Genomic DNA, 14,044 nt, shown 5'->3' with positions numbered 1-14,044 from the left:
TTCCAGTCCTGTGGCCACTGCTGAGTTTTCCAAATTTGCTGGCATATTGAGTGCAGCATCATCATTTAGGATTTGAAATAGCTCAACTGGAATTCCATCACCTCCACTAGCTTTGTTCATAGTGATGCTTCCAGATGCCCACTTGACTTTGCATTCCAGGTATGGCTCTAGGTGAGTAATCACACCATTGTGGTTATCTGGGTCGTGAAGATCTTTTTTGTATAGTTCTGTGTATTCTTGCCCCCTCTTCTTAATATCTTCTGCTTCTGTTAGGTCCATACCATTTCTGTCCTTTATTGTGCTCATCTTTACGTGAAATACTCCCTTGGTATCTCTGATTTTCTTGAAGAGCTCTCTAATCTCTCCCATTCTATTGTTTTCCTCTGTTTCTTTGCATTGATCACTGAGGAAGGCTTTCTTATCTCTCCTTGCTATTCTTTGGAACTCTGCATTCAAAGGGTATATCTTTCCTTTTCTTCTTTGCCTTTAGCTTCTCTTCTTTTCTCAGCTATTTGTACGGCCTTGTCAGACAACCATTTTGCCTTTTTGCATTTCCTTTTCTTGGGGATGGTCTTGATTGCTGCCTTCTGTACAATGTCATGAACCTCCATCCATAGTTCTTCAGGCACTCTATCAGATCTAATCCTTTGAATCTGTTTGTCACTTCCATTGTATAATCATAAGGGATTTTATTTCGGTCATACCTGAATCATCTAGTGGTTTTCTCTACTTTCTTCAATTTAAAAGTCTGAATTTTGCAATAAGGAGTTCATGATCTGATCCACAGTCAGCTCCTGGTCTTGTTTTTGCTGACTGTATAGAGCTTCTCCATCTTTGGCTGCAAAGAATACAGTCAGTCTGATTTTGGTATTGACCATCTGGTGATGTCCATGTGTAGAATCTTCTCTTGTGGTTTTGGAAGAGGGTGTTTGCTAGGACCAGTGCATTCTCTTGGCAAAATTCTGTTAGCCTTTGCCCTACTTAATATTGTACTCCAAGGCCAAATTTCCCTGTTACTCAAGGTGTTTCTTGACTTCTTACTTTTGCATACTAGTCCCTTATAATGAAATGGACACCATTTTTGGGTGTTAATTCTTGAAGGTCTTGTAGGTCTTCATAGAACCATTCAACTTCAGCTTCTTCAGCATTATTGCTTGGGACATAGACTTGGATTACTGGGATATTGAATGGTTTGCCTTGGAAATGAACAGAGATCATTCTGTCATTTTTGAGACTGCACAAAGTACTGCATTTCAGACTCTTTTGTTGACTGCAAGGGCTACTCCATTTTTTTCTAAGGGATTCTTGGCTGCAGTAGTAAATATAATGGTCATCTGAATTAAATTCTCCCTTTCCAGTCCATTTTAGTTCACGGATTCCTAAAGTGTTGATATTCACTCTTGCCATATCCTGTTTGACCACCTCCAATTTACCTGATTGATGGACTTAACATTCCAGGTTCCTATGCAGTGTTGTTCTTTACAACATCGGACTTTACTTCCATCACCAGTCACATCCACACCTGAGCGTTGTTTTCGCTTTGGCTCTGTCTCTTCATTCTTTCTGGAGTTACTTCTTCACTCTTCTCCATTAGCATACTGGTACCTCCTGACCTGGGGAATTCATCTTTCAATATCATATCTTTTGTCTTTTCATCCTGTTGATGGGGTTCTCATGGCAAGAATACTGAAGTGGTTTGCCATTTCCTTCACCGCTGGACCACAGTTTGTTAGAACTCTCCACCATGACCCATCCATCTTCTGAGGCCCTATGTCGCATGCAGTTAGGCAAGGCTGTGGTCCATGTGATCAGTTTGATTTAGTTTTCTATGAGTGTGGTTTTCATTCTATCTGCCTTCTGACGGATTAGGATAAGAGGCTAATGGAAGCTTCCTGATGGGAGAGACTGGCTGTCTACTGACTTATATTTTCTTTTACATTACTGACCATAACTTTAAAATAGGAAGGCTGAATTGTATATAAGACTTTCAGATTTCATCCTGTATGTACATGTGCTTTGTCGCTCCATTGTGTCTGACACTTGCAACCCCATAGACTGTAGTCTGCCAGGCTCCTCTGTCCATGGGATTCTCCAGGCAGGAATACTGAGTGGGTTGCCATTTCCTTCTCTAGGGGATCTTCCTGACCCAGGGATTGAACCCAGGTTTCCTGCATTGCAGTCAGATTCCTTACCAACTGAGCTATGAAGGAAGCCTCAGTGTAATAGTAGTGTTTATGCCTACAATTCCTTACCTGATAACTCAATATTATATCACTTTTATATATAAGGATAAAATTTTGGTAGGAAAAGAATATGAGGTTTTTATTTTTTTCTTTATAAAAATTGTAGAGTACAGCATTGAGATAAGACCTAATGTTTTTAATAAATAAATTATTTCATTTGTATAGGAGGAAGACAGTCTGGTGCTGTTTTATATAATGCTTTTGGAATTATGGGTAAAGCTAATGTCACAGAAAGGGGTGGAGTGCTGACATCCAATAATTCTTCTGATTCTCCAACTGGCAGCGGCTATAATACTGATGTCTCTGATGATAATCTTCCTTGTGACCGAACAAGCCCTTCTTCAGACTTAAATGGAAATTCTGTTTCTGATGAACAAGTTGGTGAATTTCTAACAATAATAATGTTTTGGGAAAATAGAAAATTGTTTACCCAAATCACAGTCAATTTCTGGAGTATATTTGCGTATCTTTCCATGCTGTAGATTTTGCATAAATGGTAACCAAGGCATTTTGGTGATTATATTCTACAAGTGTAATTGCTAAAATTGCACTTATATCTGTAAATATATAATAACATTATACTTTGCTTATGTCAAACAATTTTATTTGTTGAATTAATGGAATTTCAGAAAAGCAGAACTTTGTTTTTTATCTTGTTTAAAGGATGTTAGCAGAATTCATTTTTTAAATAAACAGTTTTATTACTGGTAGTATTTCACATGTTTAAATATTTTAACATTTTTGTCAATCTGCCTATTTTGTTTGCAAGTGTATAGAAATGAGTTCAAATGCAACTCATTATTTTTGTCATGGTATAATTTCATGATGAATATAGTAACAGCAATAATGAAAATGTTCAAAATTCTGTAGACTACTGAATACTTGTAATACTACCTGATTGTTGATCTTGGGCACATTTTTTTTTTTCTTTTTAGCATCTTGTGTGTTTCTGAAATGAGTATTGTAATGATATTAACATTCTAGAGTTGTGATGATTAAAGGAGGCAGATCATAAGAAAGACTTAGGTTGGTGTCTAGAGCATAGTAAGAACTTGGTAAACGTTGTTCTTAGACACACATACAGTTCTGCTCATTTGAAGATTAGACCCAATTGAAGAAGAAAGAAACTACCTTTTAACTAAGAAATATGTCTTAGTCATCCAGTATGCCTTGGTACAATCACTCTGAACTCTGGGTCTCTGGAAATTTATTTTTGAAATGTTTATTTTGATTTGATGCATAGTAAATAGGTTTTTAATTTTAATTTTTCTCAATTATGAAATTGTGATAACACAGTTACAGGAAACTTGGGAAATAAAGAACATGGTTGCATGTGGTTCCACTATATATTACAGTTATTTTTTTAAGTAGATAAATTCCTTTTTAGTTAGAGTTTCAATATCAAACTCTCATAAATTAATAGAATGAATATACAGAGAAGTAGAAGGGTACAGTGTGGGCTTCTCTGGTGGCTCAGATAGTAAAGAATCTGCCTGCAATGCAGGAGACCTAGGATCAATCCCTAGGTATACAAATAGTAACACAATTTTTAAAGGTTATATTCCGGTACTATGTAGGTGCTTCTCAGGTGGTGCAGTGATAAAGAACTCACCTGCCAGTGCAGGAGACACAGGAGATGCAGGTTCAGTCCCTGGGTTGGGAAGATCCCCTGGATAATGGAATGGCTACCCACTCTCGTATTCTTGCCTAGAGAACCCCATGGACAGAGAAGCCATGGCTTTCAGTCCATGGCGTTGCAAAGAGTCAGACATGTGACAAAGCGTAAAACAAAGCTATTACCTGATCTTCAGAATTATATCCAATAACCTTTTAGATATCATCATTGAGATGTGCCATAGGCACCAAAAATTCAATCAGTATAAATCCAAATTTATTATTACTTTGTTTCACATGTTGTTTTAATTACTTGCTTATTTACAAGGCCCTCTCCCTTTATTTAAAGTCCAGATTCCTCTAGACTGTTTTCTGTATATTTGTATATTCTCAGTTGCCTGGTTCACAGCCCTTGTCTGAAACCCAAGTGTATTTGAGAATTCAGATTTTTTTTCTTTAAAAGAAAAATCATATGCCATAGCCCTATATTGCCCCTCCCTACTTCGCTCTCCCCACTAGTAACCACTAGTTTGTTCTCTATGAGCCTGCTTCTTTTTCGTTACATTCACTAGTTTGTTGTATTTTTTAGATTCCACATATACCTAATTAAGAAGTGCAGACTATTAGTATAAAATAAGCTACAAGAATATATTACACAGCACAGGGAAAAAACCAATATTTTATGATAACTATAAATAGAATATAGTATTCAGTCACTCAGTCATGTCTGACTCTTGTGACCACATGGACTGTAGCCCACTGGCTCCTCTGTGTATGGGATTTCCCAAGCAAAAATACTGGAGTGGGTTGCCATTTCTTTCTCCAGGGGATCTTCCCTGACCCAGAGATTGAACCTGCATCTCTTGGGTCTCCTGCATAGGTGGGTGATTTCTTTACCACTGTGCCACCTGAGAAGCACCTAAATGGAATATAACCCTTAAAAATCATGTCACTATATTTTATACCTGTAACATATAATATTGTACATCTATACTTCAGTAAAAAAAAAAATATATATATATATAAATTAAAAGGAAGATAATATGGCATGTGTACTATAAGCTTCTAGTGAAATCTTAGATAACATTAACATTACATCTTGAAATATTGAATATTTTTGCAGCATGACATTAATAAAAACACGAAATAGGATAGTCTCTCACGCATTCATATCAGATTTTGATTCCACATTTGCAAAACAGATTTAGATTTTCAGAATGTTGTGAATGTTGGAATTGCAGATAAGGGAATGTAGACTTCTGTTTAGTGCCTGCTGACTTTAAAATCGCTATAATCTATGACCCATATTTTTTTATAACATTTAGGATTCACAGCTGTTTTGTGGATACTCTTTATTCCTTAATCATCCCACAAGCAAATGCCGACCTTTTCTTTATTTTGACCAATAATATCTAAAAGTGAATTAGAGACCTGTAAACAGATACAACAAGCAGTGGGCTTTTTTTCTTTAATAATATGCTTTTTTCCTTCCCTGCATACTGAAGAGTGGTGATTACACGTTGAAAAACTATTATTCCTAATTCCATGGATTCCCCTGGTGGCTCAGATGGTAAGGAGTCTGCCTACAATGCAGACTACAGTTCTTACCTAGAAAATGCATATGCAGGAGATCTCTCATTGGTGGGAGCTGCAAAGCTAAACATGTTTTCTTTCACAGTCTTGTTTGTAGAACTTGATGTGATGGAAAAGTTTTGTGCTTAAAACACTCTGTGCTAGTGGTTTTAAGGGACTATACATTAATAACTTTTGGTACTCTATTTTGTATAGGATGAAGGAGTTGAATCTGATGACTTGAAAAAAGATCTACCCCTAATGCCTCCACCTCCAGATTCATGTAGCATGAAGTTGACCATCAAGGAAATTTGGTTTAGTTTTGCAGCTCCCACCAATGTGAGATCTCCTGCACATGCATTTTCTAGGTAACAAATTTTTAAAATGGATTACTATCCCTTGATTCCCCTGATTTTTTAATTTAGTTTTAAATTACATAAATTCTGTGTCATGTATCTTTTTGGATTGTTTTTCTAATATACCTAGTATTAGGCTTGCTACTTTTTTCCATCTTTCTTACTTCATACTTTCTGTAGACATTATTCTCAGTTTGTTTAACCCTTTTTCTTTTCTAGAGTTTTATTTTAATTTTACATGTCACCCTGTCATGAGCTTTTTACTTTTTTCACCTCTAACAGACTTTTGTATTTTTCTAATTCTATCATCCTTTGCTTTTCCTACTTACATATTCAGAATCTATCTGCTGGTCAGAAGGAAAAGTAATTTTGCCTAAATAAAATAGCCACAGAGTACAATATGTATGGGAGAGTGTTTGAAATAGTCTTAAAAACATTTGTTTATGTATGTATTTTTTCATTTTAAAAGGCAGCTGAACCTTTTAAGCACTGCAACTCCAGCTGTTGGTGCATGGCTTGTTCCCATTGATCAACTCAAGTCATCTTTAAACAAATTAGAAACTGAGGGGACCTTGAGAATTTGTGCTGTTATGGGATGCATAATGACAGAAGCATTAGAGGTATGTCTTTCAACAATGCAAAGTGTCATACAAAGTTTATTATTGAAATATTCCCTTATTATTTATTGTTGTTGGAAAATATCAGACCTGCAAGTTCTTAATTTCTAGGTATCTTTTGTTTATCGTATCTTTGCTATATCCTTCTAAATCTGTTGTTTCACTTTTCTCAGAATAAAAGTGTACATTTTCCCTTAAGAAGTAAATATAACAGACTTACAAAAGTTGCCCGCTTTCTCCAAGAAAATCCTTCATGTTTGCTGTGCAATATACTACATCACTACCTTCACCAGGCAAATTACTCCATCATTGATGACGCTACAATGGTGAGTTACTGGAATCATATGTTAGTTTTAAAAAAGATTCTATTCTATTGGTTAGCCACTGACACACAAGGTTTGAGATGAGTATGGAAAGTCCAAAGGAGAAATTTGGTTAGAAATCCAGGTTTATAGACAAGATTGGGCTCAGATTAATGGTTTAGGTGTTGCCAGCCTGAAGGTGTTAGAAGCAGTGAACATGGAAGAGTCTTCTAAGAATATGTTGAGTGAGAAACTGGTCAGGGATGGATCCTCGATAAATACTGAAGTGAAAGGGAGATGGAGAGAGTGCATAGAGGTACACAAAGTGCTGAGCAGGGGAAAGGAGGAGAACCAGGAAAGACTATCTTAGAGGCCAAAGGTATAATGAATTGCAAGCAAAAGAGTAGTCATTAGTCATATTTCACATAAATGTTTAATAAGTACTAATTAATAATTGAGGGGGAATATATAGCTATATGAATAGATCCAATGTATCTCTGCCATAGAAAAGCACTATGGAAAGTAACACATCGTGGTTAAGAGCTTAGAGCTTGAGCACCTCCCTCTGCACTCCAAGCTTCTGATCAACAGAGAATACACAAGAATGTTCAGCTAAATTAATAATCAATGTATCAGTACTGTTGATGGCCAGTCATGTTCCTGATAACCTCTAATGAAAGAATCTGGAGTAAATTATGGATTTCATAAAGGTACTCAGACCTTAGGTTAGTATAGTGCCTTCTACTCCCACTCTGTGAACTGAAGACTGGGAGGCCACAGTGCAAAGTTAACTTGCCCATCTAGGCATAGGCAGAGAAATTAGAACAGAAAGAATGGCAGGAATTTCGCATGGATGGATGCTTTGCCAGGATATGGTTTCCATGTAAGAGGAAGAAATACAAGAGACTCTCCTTCCTTGAATCTAGAAATGAAAGGGAAGGCTAAGGAACCTTATATTCCTCAGAAAGTAAGTGAGTGATTCTTGCCATCTAGTAAGTGGCTCTCTTCAGTCATAACCATTACTCCTAACACAAGGAATTGTAGGAAAGGTGAAGGAGAGGAGTTGAGTATTTTCTCCTTTAGGCTAAGTCCACAACAGGCAAGTTTTCTTTCTTAAAATCAGCACTATGTGGAATAAAATATATTCTAAATTTTGTAATTGTTACTGATAATATATTTGTTTCAAAACAGTTACAAATCCTTTGTCTATCATTTAACTATAAAAATTTGTTATTTTTTTTAATGTTAAAATAGAGATAGTTACCTAATTTTTGAAGGAAATGTTTTCGTTTGCTCTTTGCTTAATGAATATTCCAGGTGGCACAAAATACATTTAATTTTCAGTTGATCAAAACAGGTGAAATGCATTGAATGCTTCTTACAGGGAATCCCACTTTTATACCCCATGTTTAGCCTCTTATTTACCTGATACAGTCCATAGCATTGCACAGAGTCAGACAAGACTGAAGTGACTTAGCACACATGCACGCATGCTGTGTTGTTTATTATGGAAAGATGCAACTTTGTGTCTGGAGAGTGAGTTCTGTCATCAGTTTGAAATAGTGACTCCATTATGTAAACCTGGACAAATGACTCAACATATAAATTCTTTCCTCATCTCTAAACGGAAGTTAAGAGATTTAAATGAATAAATGCATATAGAACACTAAATAGTAATTATTATTGTTACACTAAGATGACTCCTAACCATGTCTTTGTTGTCACAGAGTGATGGCCTTCCCGCTCTGGTAACTTTAAAGAAAGGTTTGGTTGCACTGGCAAGGCAGTGGATGAAGTTTATTGTGGTAACACCCGCCTTTAAAGGAGTTAGTTTACATCGACCTGCTCAATCCCTGAAACCTCAGTCAGCTGCGGACCATGAACATGAAGATGGGCTTGGGCTGGACAATGGAGGTGGTCTTCAAAGTGATACCAGTGCTGATGGAGCAGAATTTGAATTTGATGCAGGTAATTCTGTAACTATTTTGGTTGGCTATTATGTACTTGGTACCTAATATTTTGATAATTTTAATACATTTTGTCCCATATTTGAAAATATCATGGCTTAATTATACAAGTCTGATTTGTGTTGGTCCAAATAAATGGTGATGTTGGAATCTTTATGCACCCTTCACTTTGAAGTTTAATTTTGTGAAATGCAGTAGAAATACAGCGAAATTCTTCTCCTAATCTATCTAGTACAATTAAGAGACATCTTTGTATAACTAGACTATTTTGAGTGAAACACATGAATTTTTTGAAATTTGTATTTCTATTTATCAAATTCCCTATGCCAGTCTTCTGTAGATTTGAATTTTACCTGGTGGTTTGATTCTGAATTTGTGTAATGTTTAGAGGTATACATTCAGCCTATAATTCTGTCATTATTATGACTGTGCAGGACAGGGGCAGTAGATAATGCATTTCAGAAATACTTGCGTACTTTAATGCCTTTTCAAAGAGTAATTTTTATCATGATATATAATATTCAATGGAAATTTATGATATTTTGAAAAAATATTAAAAGTACCATGGAAAAGGACAGTAATCTTAAAATTAGAGCTTTCAGAACATTTATATATATTACTTTACCAAGCTTTAAAAAAGTTTCTTTGAAACTTCGTATTTAACAACTAAGTATTTTATGAGTAATAGGCTGGATTTTTGTTATTTTGAAAAATTTCAAGTCTAACCAAAAATTGAAAAAAGTAGTGCAGAAATATTCTTTCTAATTGTCTGCAGATGCATAGGTTAATTTGTGAACATTTTGTACTTTCTTCAGTATAGTTGAATTGGTTTTTTAATCTCTATGCCATTTGGGAGAAATATGTGAAAGATTAGAAGCTGTTTGTTCCTTTCTTGAGATTGAATGAAAAGATTGGGGTTGAAAGAATAAGAGAAAGAAGAATGAACATTTTAGCAGAATCCATAATTAATGTTTCAATTAATTGAATTTCAATAGAGTTATTAATTAATTCAATTGAATTAATTAAATTTCAATAAATTGAGTTTTGCTATACCACTGGGAACATTGGAGTGTTTCAAGATGTTTCAAGATTATATGATAATCTATAGCCCACTTATTCTTTTGTACTGTTTCAGCCACAGTCAGTGAACACACAATGCTACTGGAGGGAACAGCCAACCGGCCTCCACCTGGTAGCTCTGGACCTGTTACTGGAGCTGAGATAATGAGGAAGCTTTCTAAGACTCATACCCATAGTGACTCTGCATTAAAAATAAAGGTACATTGTTGCTGTCTTTGTTAGAGTTACTTCCACTTACAGAGAAGACATAAGCTTTTGTTAACTCAAATGTAAATATTAGGTATTCACCCTAAATATCCAAATAGTGCTTTTATGTTGAGATTTAACATACTTAGTAACTTATAGTTTGCACATTTCAAAGAAAATTATATTAACAATCAGTAATTAATATTGAATGAGGACTCCTTTAATTACCAAGCCTTAGGGCTGTCTTTTCAATGTATTCACTGCTGTAGTCAATGAAAGGACTTCCCTATAGCTCAAACAGTAAAGAATATGTCTGCGATGCAGGACACCATGGTTCGATCCCTGAGTTGGGAAGTTCCTATGGAGAAGGGAATGGCAATCCACTCCAGTACTGTTGCCTGGAGAATTCCACAGACAGAGAAGCCTGGCAGGCTATAGTCCATGGGATTGCAAAGAATCAGACACGAGTGACTAACACACACATGCACATGTATTCAGTAAAAAACAGTGTTGAACATGGGTGTACCTATGGCTGATTTTTGTTGATGTATGACGGAAAACCACAAAATTCTGTCATGCAAATAAATATCCTTAAATTAAAAAAATAAAGTAGAAAAAATGTTAAAAATGTTGATCAGCTTATAATTATTAGTTTTAATGAGAAGTCTTACTGGTAGTGCATGATCAATATACAGTTTAAATAGTTAATAAAGTTAAATAGTGTATGTTGTTGAGCATGTAAGAAAAAAGACATTTTCATTCATACAAGTACTGGGTGGGAGTGCAAATTGGCATAACCTCTTTGAAGAGCAGTTTGTCAATTTTTAATTGTAAAATTTTAAACATAATGCCTTTTAACCTGAGTGCTCAAAGACATATGTCCAAGAATGTTCTTTACAACACTGTTTATAAGAAAATAATGGAAGCAACATAAATGAGAACTAATAGTGTACCTTCATATGGATGCATATTATGAAGACTTCAAAAAGATAGAGTAGATCTCTAAATGGACATGGAATGATCACCAAAGCACATTGATTCAAGTAAAAATAAGGTATAGGACAATATATATCTCTGTGTTAAAAAGGATAAATGTGTATATGTACTTATATAGGCAAATTATTTATAGAAGGATAGATAAGAAATGGTTAAGAGGACTTTGAGGGCAGGGGATCTAGTAGACTGGAGTTCAGGAGATGCTTTTTATTGGCTAGTCTTTATGCTTTTGAAAGTTTTATTCTGTGTTAACATTGTTCTTATAATGAAAACATTTAATGACAGTTTGATATACATTTTTTAAAGTTTGGGCTATAAGGCTTATTCTGTTTCTGCAATATAGTTACAAGCCTGGGACACTTTAAATCTTCAGCCCCTTAATCTGTCTTAGAATTACTCCTTTTCTTTTTTAAAAAAATTATTTATGTTTAATTGGAAGATCACTGCTTTACAATGTTGGATTGGTTTCTGCCATATATAATTTGAATCAGCCATAGATATACACATGTGCCCTAGAATTATTCCTGGTTTATGATCTTTCCAAAAGCTCTGATCACATTGCTATTAATGCTGTTCTCAGAAATTTTTTGAACATTCCTTTGTTTATGGATTATGAAAAAAAAATAACAGAAATTTAAAAGTACTTTGTTTCAGATCTCCACTTATTAGGATATTTCTGTCTGCATGGTCTTTCTTTGTACTGTTTTAAACTGATCTGGAATTCCAGTCTTAGATGTGACAGATCAGATAGAGATTGGTCAATTGTGTAACTTTTGATTTTTTTAATTTTCTTCAGAGAATTGCTGAAAATTCTTTTTGGCATATTAGAGCTTTACAGAGAATCAGGTCTTAGCACAGAGATTTATTATCAGAGTATTAAGAAAGGTGGTATAGTATGAAGAATTTTGGGATATATGTCTTGATACTAGACTCCCACTTTAGATTTTAAAGGGAGTTGTAGCTGTGAGTGTGCTCAGTTTTGTCCAGTTGTTTGTGACACTATGGACTGTAGCCTGCCAGACTTCTGTGTCCATGGAATTTTCCAGGCAAGAAAACTGGAACAGGTTGCCATTTCCTATTCCAGGGGATCTTGCCGACCCAGAAATCAAGGCCCTGTCTCTGTGTCTCCTGCACTGCAGGCAGATTCTTTACCACTGAGCCACCAGGGAAGCCCCCAAAGGGAGGTTAATCATTGTTAAAATTAAGTGAATGATACTAAATGCGTTCCTTGGCATTGTACTGTAGAGTTTTAAAACATTGTTACATACATTTGAGATTCACTGAAGTTCTAGTAGACACAGACTGTTTAGGTAGACACTGTGGTATTAATGTGAATAATATAGTAATAAAAACAGTGAGTCATTGTGGTTATCCGTAGTCTTTTTTATGTGCATAAGAAAGAACCCCATATTGTTCTCTCTGTAGGGCATTCATCCGTACCATTCTCTGAGCTATACCAGTGGTGACACTGCCACAGATTCTCCAGTGCATGTGGGACGTGCAGGAGTACCAGTTAAGGAGAGTCCAAGGAAGGAAAGCCTACTCAGCTACCTGACCGGAAGTTTTCCAAGCTTGCACAACCTTCTGGAAGGGACCCCTCAGAGAAGTAGTGCAGCAGTGAAAAGTAGCTCCCTGACGAGAACAGGTATATCCTTAGTTCTGACAATTATCAGTTTACTTCTGTGGGAGATTTAAACAAAACAAAAAAAATAGGACTTATGTTTATTCAGATATATATTTTGGATGCATACCTAATCTTTTGTATGACAACTTATCTTTGAGAATGTTTTGTGGGAAACTCTCCCATTTAATTTGTTGGTGTCTCTTAGTTTCCATTTTTAAATTGTAGCATTTGCTGTTACTTTCAACCTAGGCATGGTGTGTAATGCTGTCTAGACCAGCCAAGAGTGAATCTGTTCTCATTATAGTCTCAATAAATTATTTATTAATGCCTTAATATCCAAATGCCAAGAGTATGTAGTGAGTTTTAAAGACATATGCAAAAGGAAGATAATTTAACCTGAGTTTCTAAAAATGATTACATAAATCACGTTTTCTGCTCCTTAATACATAAGTATTGCTATACTCAGTAAAACTTTATTTTCAGGAAACACAATGGCCTCTGATATGTTATCTGAACACCCCTTGTTATCTGAGCCATCATCTGTGAGTTTCTATAACTGGATGTCAAATGCTGTGGGTAACCGAGGAAGTGTGGTACAGGAGTCTCCTGTCACAAAATCAGGACACAATAGTCTCCCAACAGGTATTGAGCTATCATGTTATTTTACTTAACTGTCTAAGGGGTGCCTGTAAAGTTATAGTAAATCCTGTTTTTCAAAAGATGGTTAAAACTATCTCAAAGATTTAAGTTTACCATGTAGTTGAAATTGTCCCATTTACGAAATGCCTTTGATAATATTGCAATTGAGAGAATCATAAGCAGTAGCTTAGTGTTCTTGTGGAAAGGCAAATATGTCAAGTGTGAGATATATATAATTTAAAGAGTTTAAAATTTCCATTTAATGTGTCTGGTTTAATTTTCAAAGTACCAAAAGGAGATAAATGAAAAAATGCAAAGTATAATGACGATATCATATACCTACAATACAGAAAATACTTTCAGCTTATCCAGATTCCTCTGCGGAGTAATAATAAACATTTTTCTCTGGTGGCTTAGAAGGTAAAGAATCTGCCTCCAATGCAGGTGACCTGTGTTCAATCCCTGGGTTGGGAAGATCCATTGGAGGAGGGCATAACAACTCACTACAGTATTCTTGCCTTGGAGAATCCCCAAGGAGAGAGGAGCCTGATGGGCTACAGTCCATGGGGTTGCAAAGACTCAGACATGATAGAACAACTAAGGACAGCAGCACATACTCTTTATAGTTACTTAAATATTTAATTAAATCTAAAGAAGTACTAAAAGCAATAAAGTAAGATTCTTGCCCTTAAGGAGGGAAACAAATAACAAAAATTTATTTTAAAGGGGCCTTTATAAGTAGCAGGAAAATAGGCATAGAATTCACAAAGAAATACTGGTGGCTGTTTCCAATAACATAAATGGAGTTAGTCCTTTCCTATCATTTTCTGTTTTTCTCTTATTTTTCC

The 14,044-nt window shown here is 35.4% G+C and overlaps 1 protein-coding gene across 2 annotated transcripts in view; it reads left to right on the top strand.

Moving 5' to 3' along the window:
• BLTP1 (bridge-like lipid transfer protein family member 1) overlaps positions 1 to 14,044 on the top strand; it is a 183,745-nt gene that overhangs the window by 86,168 nt on the left and 83,533 nt on the right. For both annotated transcript variants that reach the window (XM_068989706.1, XM_068989705.1), the window contains exons 35-42: positions 2,409 to 2,620; positions 5,646 to 5,797; positions 6,255 to 6,405; positions 6,576 to 6,728; positions 8,432 to 8,672; positions 9,807 to 9,949; positions 12,359 to 12,578; positions 13,041 to 13,199. In XM_068989706.1, the coding sequence (XP_068845807.1) occupies positions 2,409 to 2,620; positions 5,646 to 5,797; positions 6,255 to 6,405; positions 6,576 to 6,728; positions 8,432 to 8,672; positions 9,807 to 9,949; positions 12,359 to 12,578; positions 13,041 to 13,199 (1,431 nt within the window). The remainder of the gene's footprint in view (positions 1 to 2,408; positions 2,621 to 5,645; positions 5,798 to 6,254; positions 6,406 to 6,575; positions 6,729 to 8,431; positions 8,673 to 9,806; positions 9,950 to 12,358; positions 12,579 to 13,040; positions 13,200 to 14,044) is intronic.

This window comes from Capricornis sumatraensis, chromosome 17 (genome assembly GCF_032405125.1).
Source record: "Capricornis sumatraensis isolate serow.1 chromosome 17, serow.2, whole genome shotgun sequence".
Taxonomy (NCBI): domain Eukaryota; kingdom Metazoa; phylum Chordata; class Mammalia; order Artiodactyla; family Bovidae; genus Capricornis; species Capricornis sumatraensis.
Note: the sequence above shows the minus strand (reverse complement) of the source record. Positions and strands in the feature narration are given on the sequence as shown.